Source organism: Perca fluviatilis, chromosome 1 (genome assembly GCF_010015445.1).
Source record: "Perca fluviatilis chromosome 1, GENO_Pfluv_1.0, whole genome shotgun sequence".
Classification (NCBI taxonomy): domain Eukaryota; kingdom Metazoa; phylum Chordata; class Actinopteri; order Perciformes; family Percidae; genus Perca; species Perca fluviatilis.
In genome coordinates this window covers 34,134,078-34,152,227 of record NC_053112.1, presented here as the reverse complement: position 1 = coordinate 34,152,227, position 18,150 = coordinate 34,134,078, and the positions used below count along the sequence as shown (strand labels likewise).

General features: G+C 43.9%; 1 protein-coding gene across 1 annotated transcript in view; it reads right to left on the bottom strand.

Annotated features, from left to right (window-relative positions):
- mtnr1aa (melatonin receptor 1A a) overlaps positions 1-17,400 on the bottom strand; it is a 47,264-nt gene extending 29,864 nt beyond the window's left edge. Inside the window, exon 1 of the mRNA XM_039817092.1 lies at positions 16,931-17,400. Within this exon, the coding sequence (XP_039673026.1) occupies positions 16,931-17,102 (172 nt within the window). The 5' untranslated portion in view covers positions 17,103-17,400. The remainder of the gene's footprint in view (positions 1-16,930) is intronic.
- Between the last annotated feature and the right edge of the window lie 750 nt (positions 17,401-18,150).

Sequence of the window (18,150 nt, the reverse complement as noted above, 5' to 3'; positions counted from 1 at the left end):
ATAATGCTGATGAGAGCTGTCAGAGTGAATCAAGTTGTGGGACGTAAAACAATAAAAGTCGCTGTGAAGAGCTAAAAGGCACCTTTCACACAGCCATTTGATCTATTAGTAATATTACAGTGTTACCCCCCGCCCCCCCTGAAAAAATGACAAAATGATATAATTATGCTATGTTAAAAAAAAAAAAAGTTTTAAAACAGATGCACATTTTTTCACACATACAGGCCATTTGCTTCTCGTTCCTCGCCTTAAAAGTTCTACTCATTTTAACTTAAAGGTGCAGTAGGTAAGCCTTATAAAACTAACTTTCTGTCATATTTGCTGAAACTGACCCTATGTTCCAGTAGAACTACATGAAGCAGGTCATTAAAAAATAAATCATGCTCCTCTGGCACCACCTGCAGCCTGTAGTGCAATTTGCAAAAATCCACCGCTCCCTGTTCAGATGCACCAATCAGAGCCGGGGAGAGGGTAGGGGGGGGTGTCTAACTGCATGTCAATCACTGCTCATGCACACGCATTCATTCTCCCTTGTGGGGGGAGGGGCTTAGGAGACCGTTTTGGGCTTTAGCGGAAAGGGGGAGGGACTGAGAAGTTGTCAATGTTCAAATTTTTGGGCTAAGTCCTGGATCTTCCCAATCCTACCTACAGCACCTTTAAGGGCTGGCTACATTACACATGTAACGTATGCGGAGCGGACCATCCGACACTACGCTTTCACTATAATGAATGTAACTGCTCCACCGGGCAGAGAGCAGTGTGTAAGTGGTGCGTATGCTCTGCTGAGATCCGCTCTACAAGCGCAAAAATAGGACAGTCTTCTATTTATATTTTTTACCTGAGGTGTGTGCGGCCCTTTTACACAAAAATGGATCATAAAGTGTCATTATTTCTTATAAATGAAACTACCGATATACAGGAAACGACTTAATGACTGAATGAATGAATGAGTGAGTTTCATTTTGAGAGTTTCTGTTAGATACATTCTGCGGCGCATAAGCTCCCCAAACGATCCGCTAACATTCCACCCCTCAACAACTTTTTCGGGGGAGAGTCACTAGCCCCCTGGAAAAAATCGCAGGGGAAATAATTGTGAGTAAAAAATAGACTTATCCCGTGCGAATGTGCTACACGAAACACAGACCTGGTGGGGTTATTTCTCAATCACATGAGGTCTCATGGTAATACTAGTTTCGTGTAAATATAGGGTTTGAGATAACAAAGGAAATTGCCAATCATTTCTTTATGATTTTGCTGAAGATTGCTTCAGCTTCAACTAACTCAAATAACATATTGTACTTAACATCTTTTACTTTTTGTGGACCAATTAAAGTGTCCCTTTCTGATAAGCATTAGCAGTGACACTTTGTTTCAGTCTGCTCTGCAGTGAATGTAACACAGAACATTTCTGGTTTTTGCACAATGTAAAAGTTCACAGAAGGTTTAGAGGAAATTCAGCATGAATCTTCTTGTGCAGACTAAAGGAGAAATTGTGTGTCTCTGTGACAGCCTTAGGAAATACAGATTTTAATGGTCCAACTCGGTTCTTTTAAGGTATCCCTTGACAACCGAACAGTCTCTTACCATATAAACATCCTGTTTTCATTTTCTGACACCACTACACCAAAATTAGGAGATCATATCAAACAAAAGACTTGTTTTCCTATTTTAGACTTGGCTTTGTTGGAACCCTAGTTACTAATTTTACAGTGAAAACATGCATCTTTCTAACCTCACAGAACTGTTATTATTATGCCATCTCTTCATTGCTTTGTAGTCACTAAAATAGTTATTTTTATAATGGGGCAGTCATATGGCGTATACAGTATATGCAGAACAGCGATGTGTCTCAGTGAAAAACCACATAGCTGAACCCAGACACAGTGGTCTGAATGGAACAGTTGTTCACAGGGTTACATCAAATGGCATTTGTGTGTCTGCCATAATAATCATCATTACATGCCTTCAACTGAATCACACCGTTGACTCATAGAGAGCGACGAGGCTTTCTGATTGAGCTGTTTTCTTGTTAGTCCACTGGGTGATCCGTGCCCTGTTTTTAGACCCATTACTTTTAATAACAAAATAACAAAAATGACAGAGACAAGGGAGAAGGAATTTGTATAATAAGGATGTCAGTTTCTGTGTTTTTCCTTGTTTCCAAATTATATCTCGGGAGGATTGTCTGACCCTACATATTTTTCTTTTTTTCTCATCAGTGCCTTGCTTAAACAGTCATACAGTCTGACACATTCACAGCTGGAAGCTGCTGAGTCCAACTACAGTCTTCCACTGTTGGCCACTGAGTAGCAACGCTGGACTAAGTGCTTGGGATTCAATCTGGCACCCTTTCTCATCACCAGCCCAGCATCTCTAACCTCTGAGCTCTAGCCGCCTCGCGTATGTGTGTGTGTGTAATCAAATAGTTACCGCTTTACAGTAAGCACTCTACAGTATGCATGCAACAGCGAAGTATGCATGTGTTATGCACAGTTCCCTTTGGATGAGCATTAGGTTTTACTTGATCTCACAGCCCTAAGCTTCCCATGTGCGTCATCCCGAGCTCCTATCAAGCGGAAAGTAATTTTCATTGTAAAATATTGTAAATGATTATTTTATATACAGTGGAGCATGGAAAGAGGATGGGGGGTAGCTAGAGTGGTGGGGATGGAATCTTATGTAAAAATATTTATAGACTCATTTTTTTTCCTTTTGAAGTATAAAAAACATGCTTTCATTTGCAAGGGTGTGAGACAGAGACAGACAGAGACAGAAAGAGAACAAGAGAGAGAAAACACGCACAGGGGGGCGCGACGGAGCAGAGCAGATGCCAGACGCCTGCTTTAGTTAGATCCGATGTCAGGCTCTTCGTTGTTTAACACTTATCAAAATAACAAGCTCTATTCATTTTGCCCACTTGGCCATATAATCTGGAATCTACAGGGTTTGTGTGATAACCGTCTTGTTGCCTGACTGGCTTGATGCAAAGCACTATTGACATTCCTCTACAGGTATGCGGCCTGACAACATAACGTCCTTAGAGAACGGGGGGGGTGTTGGATCAGAGTGATGCAAACGGACAGGGTGTCATGGAATATGAAGCCTGGAAGGTCAAATAAATTTAAGTGAAGAAAAATGAGTGTGTGTGTTAGGGTGAGTAAGTTTGGGAGGAGGAGGAGTACAAAGAAGGTGGGAAACTGAGGCGCAGAACTTGGCAAGGGGAAGGCGTAACGCTACGCAGAATGTAAAGCAGAAAAATAAAGAAACAGAAAAGGTGTTTTCTCAGAGGAGAGGTGTGGAAAAACACAACCTACATTGTTGTCATCCTGCAGATGCACATCATATATACAGAATGGATAACCTCAGGGGGCTTTGTGTGTACACATAATCCTGCAAATATTAGAAAACCTTGTTAGAGAGTTGACTTGTCAAATGACCACTTGCTGGGTCAATTTTTCTTTCTCAGATGACCCTGGAAAGAGGCCCAAACCCAGCAGGCCAAAGTGGCACCTGCCAAGACTAAAATAGTGTGGTCAAATCCAGAAAAACAGAGCAATGTTCCCATGATTGTTGCTATTACTGTTACAAAAACAGCAGCCCAGTTGCCCATGGCGGAAGCAACAAACTAACATGACATGTCTCTTGCACTGTATGTCTGCTTAGCTGCCTCCCTTTTCTTGTCTTTATCTCCATTACCATGTGCCGTCAAAGAGTGAATGGCAGCAGCAAACAAGCTGGATAAGGTTGGCAAGACAAACTGCGATAACATCATGCACACAATCCCAGCAGCAGAGCCACAGACAGACACATATATCTGATTCCTCATTAGATCTGTGTGACATGAAGGTTGAGTTTTTTAATCCTTGTGGAGAGTCAAAAAGCTACTGACAGATATATGTACAAAGAAGATCTGCAAGCCAGGTGTAATCAAAACCTTTAAAAGTATTTTACATGTTTTTGGACACACGGGAGCACTGAAAGAAACAGCTATTGCTGACTGTAAGTTATCAGGTGCAAGGCAGCCTGGATGGCTCCTTTTTGTGTTCGTGTCTTGGCTGACAGCAGGGACATTAACTAATCTATAGCTGGGCGATAAGTGCCTCATTAGTAAAAAAGAGGAGATCTGTATCCCCTCCCACTCAATGTTCATTTATTCAGCTTGGGCAAACTATAAATTAATTGCAAAGGCATGACCTGTTGGCTACTGTGGGTCCCCAATTAGTGTGTTTTTCAGTCCCTTTCTTACGGTTCTGATGTCGTTAAGCTGCTCCACCATACTGTGCCGCTCTGATGCTTATCACAGCCGTCACCACAGAAACTGACAAACCCAGTAGGCAGCTATGACTCCCGCGCCTGCACATATCTGTTAGAGATTGTAGGAATGATAGGACACCGTCTGCCAAATATGGGCTTTAATTAAGTAAAGTTGTCTATTAAATTACTGTTTGCATTACCTTGTGTTTTTCTTTGAATTAGAATAAACTCCAGGATAAACACTCAGGATGGTATCTAATTCAAATCTGATATTTCAATCATGATGAAAAGCCCCAAATATGTGAGTGCTCTCCGAGTGGGTTTATTTTATAAGGAGCGTAATTTGAAAATTTCTTGGCAAAAAACATAAAGTAGATCTTATGTCAACATCAGCATAGAGGCGTACTCTCTAACCTCTGGCCTTTTCAGTTATTGAAGGCCCCTTCAATAAATTGAGCTTTGAGGCCCACTTGAACTCACACAGGAGAGACATTAAAGATCCCCTCCCTATGTGTTTTATGACAAATACTGTATAACATACTCTGTTTGAATAATATTTTGTTTCTAATTTGGTTTTCATCCAATTACATCTACTCCTCCCTCATCGATACATCTGGAATGAATCTATATATGAGTATGCAAACATTTTTTCATTTCAAATGTTTAACTGCTGCACACAAGGTGTCTCCTACTTCACTGTCTGTTCTGTATGTGCACAACACAATGTCTGTAATTCGCACAGTGGACCACTAGTTTTGGGGTGAAAAATCACCCTTGACCGTACACATTTTAAACTCAGATTTAACGTTTTTAATACCAAACCCAATTTTTTTGATACCATTTATGGTTGGCATTTGTTGTTTACGGTTCACTCTATTTACACTGTGTCGGAGCTAAATTACTGCTAATGCAAACAGAACATCCTACTGCCACTGCTTCACATTGGCAAAGCTTTCACCTGGCACAGGACTGTAAATCTTAAGGATCACAACTTTAAGGTGGGCACAGAGAAATGATTCCAGCCTTCTAGTGTCAAACTCTGCACATACTACTCTGCTTGATACAACACATTTTACTACTTAAAGCTACAGGGGCCTTGATCAGAGAGCAGTCAAACTTCCTAGCCCCAGTTGCTATTCACTGAACACTCCTGTCACCTCAGTCACTGTGGGTGAAATTGTAGCGGTGTGAGCCAAAGGGTGGCCCAGCAGGGCTCACAATAGCCGCTTTCCGACCAGGTAGTTACAGGAACATAGTTATAAGAAAAGTCGCCTTCTAAGCAGTTCTACTAACTACTTTCCCCCAAAACTATTTTTTCTATTTGCATTCGCACTGGCCAGGTGGCCATAGGGACTATAGGAGGGGTAAGGGAGTAATGCAAGCACAGCAACAGTCTTTATAGCGTTAAAATCAGAAAACAAATACACCAAAAAAGTATGAACTACATACATACATACATCCTTCTTTTCTCCAACCGACGTGAGAGGACGCTGGCGCTGGTTATTCGCCGCTTCTCCGTCTGCTATTCATCTGCTATTCGTCTGCTATTCTCTTGTGTTTGTGTTCGCTGTACCCCCTACCTCTGGACAGCCTCTGTACCTCTGGACAGTCTCTCTGCTGGTTCCCGAAGCCGCCTGGGGCTCCTTGACCGGACTCTTGCCTCGTCGGTTAGCCGCTAGCTAGCTGCCCCCGTTCACCAAACGCGTGGCGGCAAATTCTAGCTTCGCCGGCTAACCCGATTGCGGACCTCCTCCTCATAGGCAACCTCCACCAGATGCGAGCGCGACCAAGACTAGACATTCCTCTCCTTCGGTCATGCTGTGGATCATTTTGGCAATCACCTCATTCATCCATCTCCACCTCCACCTCTGTGCTCCTAGCCCACGGCTAACCACTATCACGCAGCTCTCCGTCCCTCCGTCGGCATCATGATCAAATATTCAACTCTGCAACTGGTCCCATTCGTCAACTACTCCATTCCATCCTGCATCCCAGTCATCAAACAGCTCGGACTTCTACGTCGACGCCGTTACATCCACAGAAGCTCTCGCCGCAAGTTTGTTTTCTTCCACCGCGGACAATCCATTCCATCCATCTGGTCACCTGCACGCTCTGTTGCACCTGTCCCACGTCATCTGAATGCTTCACCCACTGGTTCACATAGGGCTGAACGCATCATCAGGCTACCAGAAAACCGGACCGGACTACAGTGCTTTCCCCACTTCACATACACTCAATCATACTCTCCAATCATTTGCAAAACGGCTCACTGTCCCCCTCAACTGCAATACCCCCACACCCCAACGACCACACGCACACTGCTAACCGGGACAACCTCAGATCTCTCCAGCCTGCCCCATCCCACCACCCTCTCACCATGCCAACTTTGCCCTCCTCAACACCCGATCGCTCAACAATAAAGCCCCTGTCCTCCATGAACTAATCCTCGACAACACTCTTGACTTCCTTCTGCTCACCGAAACCTGGGAACAACCCAACGACTTCTTCTCCCTCAACCAAGCATCCCCCGCCCAACTACATCTGCAAACCCCGCCCCTCCCACCGTGGAGGTGGCCTTCGCCATCAATTTTCAATCAGAACTTCCGGATCACAGAACTCACCCTCCCCCTCAGTATCATCGTTTGAATATCTTCGCCTTCAAAACTCTTTCCTCCATGACAGTCATCCTCATTTACCGGCCACCTAAACCAATCCCTCCTTCCTCTCTGATTTTACTGAACTCCTCACACTAGCCTCATCTCTCTCTCCACGTCTGCTGCTACTCGGTGACTTAAACATCCACATGGACTCCCCACTATGCAAGCTCTCATCAGAATTCAAAATTTTACTGGATAACTTCTCTCTCACCCAACATGTCACATTCCCCACCCATGAAAAGGTCACATCCTCGACCTGGTCTGCTCCACCAACCAACCAGGCTTCGACCTCCATCCATGCCTCTTTCCCCTCTCTGATCACAAACTGATACGGTTCACCATCCCTTCTCCAACCCCGCCCCCGCCTCCTCAGAGAAATCACCTTCCGCAACCCCAAATCTATCAATCCCCACCATCTCTCTGACCTGCTCTCCACCACTCTCCACCTGGACTCAACCCTCACCTCACCCGATGACCTCACAGACCACCTCAACTCCACCTTGTCTACCTCCCTCAACACCCTGGCCCCCCAAAACAAAACTCGTCACTTTTAACACCTCTTCACCCTGGTACACACCTGCACTCCCAAAATGAAACAAACTGGCCGCAAACGGAACGTCTGACAAAGAAATCATCCCTCACAGTCCATCATGAAGCCTATAAATCCCATCTCATCGCCTACAAAGATGCCCTCCATTGCTGCCAAATCTGCCTACCTCTCCACCATCCTTACCGACCCCTGCCAAAACCCGAGTATCCCGCTCCACATTGACAACCTCATCAAGCCTCGGACCAACAGCCTCCTTACCTCTACTCCGGATCTCTGCAACTCATTCCTCCACTTTTTCACTGACAAAATCAATCTCATTTACAAATCCCTATCCCCTGTATCTGACCTTCCAGGATCTACTCCAGCACCTACCTTGGACCCTCCTCTCTCCATCCCTCCAGACCTCCCGACCCCTCCTCCACACTTCCTCCTCTCCCAGTTTAACCCAGTCACTCCTCCTGAAATCTCCAAACTCATCAGCTCTTCCAAACCCACTACCTGCTCCCTTGACCCCCTCCCTACTCCACTTCTGAAGTCCTGCCTCCCGGTCCTATGCCCCTACCTCACTAACCTCTTCAACTCCTCACTGTCCCTTGGAACTGTCCCCTCTGCTTTCAAAACTGCCGCTGTCACCCCAATCCTTAAAAAACCTGGTCTGGATCCCTCCTCTCTCAACAACTACCGCCCAATATCCAACCTCCCCTTTCTGTCTAAAACCCTGGAACGCATAGTCGCCTCACAACTACAAACCCATCTTCTTGCCAATAACCTATTCGAACCTCTCCAATCTGGTTTTCGCCCCCTACACAGCACAGAAACCGCTCTCCTCAAAGTCCTCAACGACCTCCTCACCTTTGCTGACACCGGTTCCCTCAACATCCTCATCCTCCTCGACCTGAGTGCAGCCTTCGATACTGTGAGCCATAACATCCTGCTCACCAGACTCAAAGACCTCGGTATCGACGGTACTGCACTCAGCTGGCTCCACTCCTACCTTTCCAACAGATCCCATTTCATCTCTCTCCACAACCACACCTCTGCCACAGCCACAGTCACTCAAGGTGTTCCCCAAGGCTCCGTACTTGGCCCCCTCCTCTTCATCATCTACATCCTCCCTCTTGGTCAGATACTCCGCCACTTCAACCTGGACTTCCACTGCTATGCTGACGACACCCAGATCTACCTCAGCCCAAATCCCCCCACAATCCTCCCCTCTCCCACATCAACTCCTGTCTGTCAGCTATTAAAACCTGGATGCAACACAACTTCCTCAAACTCAACAGCGACAAAACAGAATTCCTTCTGATCGGCTCCAAATCCACACTCAGCAAAACCAATAACCCCACTCTCACCATCGACGGCACCATTGTCTCCCCATCTCCCCAGGCCCGCAACCTTGGCGTTATCTTTGATTCCACCCTCTCCCTTGAGCCTCACATCCGTCAAGTCATTAAAACCTCCTTCTTTCACCTCCGCAACATCGCCAAAATCAGACCCTCTCTCACACCCCCCGCTGCTGAAAGACTCATTCACGCCTTCATCTCCTCCCGACTGGACTACTGCAACTCACTTCTCCTCGGCATCAGCTCTACCAACATCAACCGACTCCAACTGGTCCAGAACTCAGCCACCCGCCTCATTACCTGCTCCAAATCCTGGCACCACATCACTCCAGTCCTAAAACAACTCCACTGGCTTCCCATTTCCCACCGGATCACCTACAAAATCCTGGTCCTCACCTATAAAGCCCTCCACCATCTGGCCCCCTCATACCTCACTGACCTCCTCTCCCCTTACCAACCCTCACGGTCCCTCAGATCCACCTCAGCCGGTCTCCTCTCCATCCAAAAGTCCAACCTGCGCTGTTTTGGGGACAGAGCCTTCTCCAGAGCAGCTCCCAGGCTCTGGAACTCCCTCCCCCAAGAGATCCGCACCTCTGAGTCCCTCACCATCTTCCAGTCCCGCCTCAAGACCCATCTCTTCACCTCAGCCTACCCATAGTCCACCTGCCCCCCTCCCTTTTTCATCTGTATCTTGTTTTGTTCTACTTGTTTTGTTTGCTCGTTTTGTTTTGTTATGTTTTTATAATCTACCCTGCCCTGTAAAGCGACTTTGAGTCCATGAAAAGCGCTATATAAATTCAATTTATTATTATTATTATACTAAATCTAATGTATATAGCATATTTGTCATAAATTAAACAAGTCTCCCGAAGAGAAACGGGTATTTCTCACTCCCCCACCTCTGCCGGCTGCGTTGTGGACGTGTGTGTGAGTGAGTGAGACGGCCGGACAGCGAGGTTGTCAAGCCCGCAGGGCACGCTTGTGGAGTTTAACTCTGAAAAGACAGTTAACCACAGGTTTCCGTTAATCTTATGATGGACGTGATGGATGTGTTGTGATATTTAAACAAACGATCCGTCAACGGCCAAATAACAGCCTATTATTTACGAGAGCAGTCTGAGAGACCTCCAGCTGACAGCGGGGTTTCTGAGCAGGACATGGCCGAGCGGCGAGCTTGCGGGCGGGGCAGGCGCCTGCCAACTGTCGCTTTCCAACTGTCACCTCACTTCATGGAGCTTCTCACCTCCGAAAACTTTGAAGCAAATTGTCAATTCGGCATCAATTTTCGCAAGACTGCCGATATTCGAAATGTTAACAGTTCATTTCTCGCCTAAAATGTTGTCAGAAGTGAATTTAGTGATGAATAAGATGCCGAAAATTGTTAAAATTGACCCGTTGTTGGTCTGTCTGTACCGGAAACTCGACCCTCGTTGATCTAGGTCCCTGTGCTGAAAAGGGAATAGCGAAAAGACCCTGCCCTGAAGTAGGAGCTGAAAGAGTTACAGGAACTGCAGCCAGAGGAACTTAAAAATCCCCAAATTGGTCCAGTCAGAATTTTAAAGGACATAAGAAAGAACATAAAGGAATTTTATGTTCTAGGAACTGCAAAAATCCCTCCAGTCGGAAAGTGGCTAAAGAGGCAGCCTTGTAATCCCAGGTAGGAACACATGATACAGCCACCCGATATTGATACTGCTGGCAGAGGACACATTAGGCATGTAGCTCCACAATGCCTGCAACCTTTTTTTAAAGACACGTGTTGTCATCTAGACTTTTCATGAAGTCTTTTTCTTGGTGTTTCAGAGAGTGCAATAAGTAGTAAAGATAGCGATTCCAGCAGGCAGCATTGCATGAATTGAGACAATGATTTTTAGAAGAAAAGCACCAAATGCTTGCTCTTGGGAGGAACTGTTGGGTTTTTGTAAATTATAGTGTGGTCTAGACCTACTCTATCTGTAAAGTATCTTGAGATAACTCCTCTTATGATTTGACGTAAATAAAAATTGAACTGTAAATTGAATTGAACATAGACATAGCTAGGTACTGTATTTCACATGCAAGTGAAACATTAAGGCAAAGTTAAACAAAAAAAGGTTCCCAATTTTAACTCGGCAAAGTGACCTTTAACCAACTTTTTCAATTGAATAAAAAAAAAAAAAAAAATATGTATTCATAAGAGACATGAGAACATTCTTTCCTTTAGCTGTGATCTGGCATAACAAACTCAACCCAAGATACTTGTCGCTCCCCAGTTTAATCACAATACAGATAAAGCTCCCCTCATGCTAAAAATAAAACAGGATGCTATGAGATCAACATCGACTACTTCGTACAACGTCGACAGAAGAGGATTTGTTTTCTTTTCACAGTCATCTCTTTATTAAGCTCCACAGCGCTGAGGCAATTTCCTTTTTCAATTTCCCTACAAAGCCAATGGATATTTAGAAACCTAAAACATTCCATTTAATTGGAGACACAGGCAAATGCCACCTAAGTCTGCATTAATGCCTCAAAATATTAATTACACTGAGAGCAATTACTGTAACAGATACTAAATGTGTAATGATCGGAAATAACATGGTGCCGGCACACAGCCAAGTTCACAAAGCCAAAAAGGGATAAAGTCTGTCACACTCAAAAGCAGACAGCCCGGCTTCAATGTGGAGCCCTACCCGAACCTAAAGTATCAGCACAGCGAGGCTTGTCTTTGTCTGTCACTTCAGACATTAGGTGAGTTTAAACCTCTGGTGCTGTTAAACCTGTACCTTTTCTGCCTTGAGAACAATCAGTAAAAAACAAAGAAAGATGATGTGACACGAATACCCCTTTTTAGATATTCTACAGCCATCTCGCACCTCTCATCCGCTAACTGTAACTGACAACACGTGAGTGGAAAAGAGCATGACGCCATTGTTGTCCTGTAAAGACACCCAACCTTGCAAGGGACGCTACATTAGCCATCAAGGACTCCCCAGATTTTCCACTTTGCCAGTATGCGTCAAAATGCTTTATAGTTAGTTAGTTAGTTAGTTAGTTAGTTAGTTAGTTATGTTTTATTTCTGTGTCATGCCAAACATTTTGGCCCATCCCACATGGGATTACAAGACACCACAAATTTACTTATTTAACAAACCTCTTCCTGTCGCATATACAAATCATTTGGAGAAATACATGAATACAAATATATACATATCCACATACATATATGTATATACACATACACACATACACACACACCACACACAAACAACAAATTCTCATCTACAATTCGTCTCGATAAAGAGCTTTTTCCTCTTCTCCCAAGCTATCTAGATAATTAGCTAATTTATATGTTTCAAATTTGAACAGCCATCTCAGTTGTCAACCTATTTGCATCCATATCTAATAGACGATTTATATATGCGTTAGCCCATTTTCTCAGCGTGTCAAATCAACACAATGCTTTCTTTAAGATACAATATATAACATTTGGAGAAGCGAAGAGTGTTGAACAAAAGAAGAAAGAAATCAACACAATCTACCGTATGAAAAGGCACTGCAAGGAATTGTGTCAGCATTCACACAGGGCGACCATAAAACCATATCACGTTATATCCCATGTTCTAATGGTCACTCTACATAAACAGCTGGTCAAAACTGTCAGTTGAGACAGTTCCTTTTGGCATCTTTTGTTTTTTCTTCAGCATGAATAAAAAAATAAAAATAAAAAATCCTTTATCTACAACAGAACAGCTTCATTTAATATGAATAATTGGCTTTGAGCTGAGCTCACAGCACTGATTCTGTATCCAGCCATGCAGCTCTAACTGCTCACCATGTGTTGTTGGCTTCACATTTAAATCGCTCACTGGCCATTTTGTGCACTGATGTTGGGTTTGGCCATGCAGAGACAGCACTGCTGCTGCCTGCAATATGTGACTACAACGCCTGCCAGGTTCTCCACTGAGTATATTTCATTACTGGTTATTTAATTTATCCCCTTGTTGTTCGACTGCTGTGCAATCGCTAACAACACTTAGTTCACACCATGAAAATGTATGCCTACTTGCATTTCCGTAGAGGAGATTCAATCTATTCAAACAACAGGAAATTTTTATCTTTGTGGACCACAAATTTGGGAGTTAAAATCCCACTCCTCAAAATTTTGATTGGTGCTCAGTCCGAGTGAACTTTGTGGCTGCGTGTCAAACAATCATCGGTGGCATCAAATTCCCACCATTAAGGGACAGGAAGACAAACAGTAACAGCCCACTTGTAGAGGTGCATGATATATCGACTCAATATCGTTATCGCGATATCACGTTGCGCAATATTATATCGAAAGTGTCGCAATAAGTAAGCATTATTTTGTTTATTTTGGGGAGCGATGCGTCCCGTCCGTTGGCGGTGTGGCTTAGTTGTGTTTAGAGCCCGCTTGAAACGCTATAATGATCATGTTTCATTGGCCAGTTACCGTGCCACTTGCACGTTAGTGCACATCAGCGCACGGGGCCACTATGTGACAAACCCTATGGAGCGAACCACCACGTGATGCGTGTGCATATTACGACAGAGTGACAGTGTATGTGAAGAAACAGAGACAACAAAACGGAACGAATCAGAGAAGGACCTAAAGAGAGGGCGAAGGGAGTCAGTGGAGCAAAAGCAGAAGAAGAGCAAGAGGCAATACAACAAACCTATTTTTTTATATCAAAATTAATATTGATATTGCAATATTCATAATCGATATCGCAAGATCACATTTTGTCAATATCGTGCAACACTACCCACTTGTCATCAAAACATTCCAAGAGTGGTGAAAGTATGAATGGAAAAGATATCAATCAATGTGTCTGCCAACTTGCATAAAATTTGCCAATGGCTTGTTGAACAGAAGATTGTACGAGCCCTAAGTTAGGCATGCACAAATTCAGATCTTAAATGGAAAGTAGCAAATACGCTTCAAAGGCATGAACCTGAGGAACCACGTCATCAGTCTGCGTAGGACTTGTTAGTATTCAAGGACAGTTTTGCGAAACACAATTAAGCTGAGGGTTTTTTCATCAGCTCCTTTTGATCTTCAAACTTTGGACTTTTTTTCCCCCAGGATACTTCATCGAAGTTTAGCGTGGAAAGAAAACTGAATTGTCCAATGAGCTGAATAAATAAATGGTGATTCCAGCTAAAATTCAACCACATACAACATTAAAATGTTGAATATGCAGATAATATAAGTTAACTATTGGTAGCTGCAACTTTTCGGTCACACGGACAGATTATGTACGGCATTCCTCGAACCCGTACTGTGTTTGGTGAAAGTGCTTTTAAAGTTGTTGCTCCGTCATCTTGGGTGTGAGCTACAAAATCACGGTAAAACTAGATTATTGTATTAGCATTGACGATTTTAAAAACAGGATTAAGGACTTTCTGACCACGGAACGCACACGTCCTCTGATCAATGATTGTTTGATATAATTTGTTTGTTTTTATGTTGAAATTTATTATGCTGCTGTCTTGGCCAGAACTCCCTTGTAAAAGAGACTCTGAAACTCACTAAGAATATTCCTGCTAAAATGCTGCACGATATGGGGGAATTATGCGATAATGTTGTAGAATGGGTAAACCCAGCCCGATCTGCCGGGGATTTGATTTCGCCCTGCAGCTCAGGCTGGAAACCTGTACGTTTATCTATCCTGCTTCCGTTACAAATTTTTGGGGACCAATCACAAATTGACATATACACCTGGCGCGCTATTGCCGGGTTTAACACAATGACAATAGAGAAGCGAAGGCAAGCAGCTTTTTCTTTACATTCAACATAGCGGCCACCGAAGTGCAGCAACCCGTTGATGCCGCTGTCGCTGCTGTTTTAAAAGATTTCAAAAGGCAAGTTTTCTCTGAAAACGGAACAGAAATTTGCCCTGGGCCAATTCCTACAATAGAAGGATGTGTTTGCCTTACTACCGACCGGCTTTTTTTTTTCTTCTTTTTTTCGCTCTCGCTTTTCGCTCTGCAAAGTACGTCACCCGGATCGTGGGTCTGATTGGTTGAAGGACTATCCAACTGCATACAGAGTCATTTGAACTATGCCCGTTGATCATGCCTCTTGTGCAGAGAAACTACAGAGCAGACTCCCCAGACTAATCTTAAAAGATTGAGCTTGGTCTTGCGATAGCCAGACTAATAATGTTGTTGAATATCGCGATAAATGCACAGATATTAAAGTGTACTCAGTTCTGCATTTCTGCTGCTTTCAGTATTCTGCTAAAATACAACAAAAATCTATTTTAAACAAATGAAAGGAAATCATTTCTGACATTCTTTAATTGACCAAATTGAACATTGAATTGAACACAAAAGGGACCACTAAAAGTAGTTACATTTTAAAGTGCAGTTTTCTACTGATATCGGTGTGTCTTTCGCGATATGTCGCAGCCTTTCGCGATGTGTATTTTGTGATAGATGATATCGCGATGAAAAAAAAAACCCGATATATTGTGCAGCCCTACCTCCTTACATACAATTATTCACATTAGTGGAATAACTTCAAAGATGAAGTTTCCTAAATGTATCTCTCCTCTTGTCCTGTACCTTGCATCACAATTCAACATGCAATAACGTTAATTTACAATGTTGGGTCACTCTTTTTTTTTCTACACATGATGTAAATCTATTCTGACCCTATAATTTCTGCGGTGAGTTAAAAGTAATGTCAGGAGTGTGCTTAGCAAATCGCCCTACGAAAAGCCTCCAAATGATGACAGCCATGATATGTGTGGCTGCCAGTCAGTGTGTGCAGACCATAGATAGCACGACAGGAACCCTCTTGGGTTTTCCCAGCAGCGCTCTGTCCTCTGATTATTACATTATGAGCGTTTTACCACCTTTACTGGAGCAAGACAAAGACTGCTGTGTCAATCTTGTGCGACCTTAGGGGGGGGCATAATTTAATTTAATCATAATTAAATTCACGATTTTCGATTAAGTGGAGTGCATAAAAGACACACACATGGCAAAAGTTTAATCATCGACCTAGTACTACATTACAAATGCTGAGGTCATCATTATGAATGAATTAAATCTCCTGGCTGGAGTAACATCGATAGTGGAAAAGCCCGGGGAAGCATTAGTCTAAGCAGTGCTGGGATGAGTACTTGGCTTCAGACTGTGTCAGTAATTGCTATAGTGTTCATCCTCGTTTTGCTCTCCTCTGAGCCTGCTTAGCTGTGACATTAGGCTATATCTGCTATAATATATATAGTAGGCTATAGGAAGTAAAGGTCGATTTGGTCCATTAGGCCACTATCAGCATCCCATTTAAGAGCAAGCATATAAGTCGTTGTATTTTAAAGTGATACAACAGGGGAGACATGTAACCTCCCTTAATGGGAGATGATATTGTGTGTTGACAAGGTTGTTATTATATATATCGCGAGCGCAGGCATCTTCATGGGGGCTCGGATTTGTAACGACCAGCTCGCCGCCAGAGATGAACAAGCATTACAAATGACAAAAATAAAAGGTGTCCTTCACTCGCTCGCTCGATGATGCTTTTTGACCCCAACTGCTCCTTCCAGGCAGCGCTGCGACCGCTGCCTTCAAGGCACCTAACCTTAGCCCTAACCCTAACCATAAGCAGTGCCTCCCAACGATGCCTCCCGGGCAGCGCTGCCTGGAAGGCACCGTTGGGGGCAACAACAAAAAAAAAACACAGATAAACCCTTCGCTCACAATAACACAGCTCCTAAGCAACAGGATATGTCACTCTGGAAACGCATTTTGATTAATACAACTGTATTTGTCTCAGCATCATTGTCTCAGCATCAGAATCAATGCCACCGACATAACCAATCACACTATTACAGACGATCCACTTAGCACCAACTGCAAAGTTTAATTTTAAATGAAGGTAGCCTACTGGCAGTCTGGCACACGTGGGTGCTCAGTATTTTCCGTGGGTGCTCGAGCTCCAGAGCACCCACGGTATCGGCGCCTATGTGTCTCAGCCTATAGGAGACTATTGTCACTTTAAGAAATTGACAAAGTTTTTTTTTTTTTTTTTTTAACGCGGCTGAGTTGAATCACGCGCGCACACCCGCTCCGTCGCCAAGCACGCACGCACACTCCCCCCTCCGATTTTGACTCACCTGCGTTTCTGAGCTTCTTGTTCCGATACACGGAGAAGATGACCAAGAGATTGCCCAGGATGTCCACAACGATAGTGAAGATGAGAAAGCAGCCCAAAGTTGTGGTAACCCACGGCGGACGGTCGCTGGGGTCTGGCGAGGAGCTGTTCAGGTGGGACCCATTTATAACCATTGTATAGGCTACGGTCGCCGAACTTTCTCAACTGGCCCAAATGACACGTGTCGTGATTCCCCGTGTGTCCTATAGTCTGGATTTGGAAGACGCCGGTGCTGGGATACTACAGCCTCCCTTGGCTTTCATCTTCATCCTCTCCACTCGCGCTTCTCCTCCTTTTTCTCTCTCCACCCCGCGCGGACTTCACTCCAGCCTTTACCTAGCTGCCGCGGACTGGTCGCCTCGGTGTCACTTCTGCGCCCGTGTGCCATTCACTTTGTCCGCGCGCATGTGTGATATAAAGCCGCAACTTCAAACCTTCCCAGCATGTGATCCAACAGCCCGGACAGGAGCGGGTTTTTATTTTGAGGGAGAAATGCTGTCACCTGGTGGCAGAAAGGTGCAACGTTACAGCAATGTAACGGCGCGGGGAAGGGACCTACTTTCTTTTCATCTACCCGGAGTCGTCCTCATTCATAGCTCCGCGGTCGCTCGCTTTGCTTTAAATCGGCAGCCCATTCACCACCATTCGGAAGAATCATTCATGTTTTATCTGTTTCAGGAAAACTCCATCATACTTCCTGCGCCTATAAGACAATACGGAGCTTCATTATTGTAACCTCAATGAATGTATGCTTAAGCGTGCTGGTGACTGAAGGGGATTTAAATTCCCCAGATTGCCAATAGTACATTTTCGATAATAATAATTTCATTTAATTAAGTCCCTTTTACAAAACAAAGTGAAAATAAGACCAAAAAACAGGAAATAACAGAACAAGCAATAAAAAAGAATAGAATAATAGAAATAAAATAAAAACAGTTATAAAAAACCTTAAAAAACATAAGACAAAGGCCAAGGAAGTGTTCCACAGTGTCAGAGCCACCACTTTAAAGGCACCTTTTGTACTGGACATGTAATTTAACACTGAATTTTATTCTGTTACACATAGGCATATATTACTTCAGTGAAACCCCTGAGCCTCCCACAATGCACACTTATAATCACTGACATACTAATCAAGTAGTAGTCAGTACCAACCATCACCCACACACACGGTCACCTTTT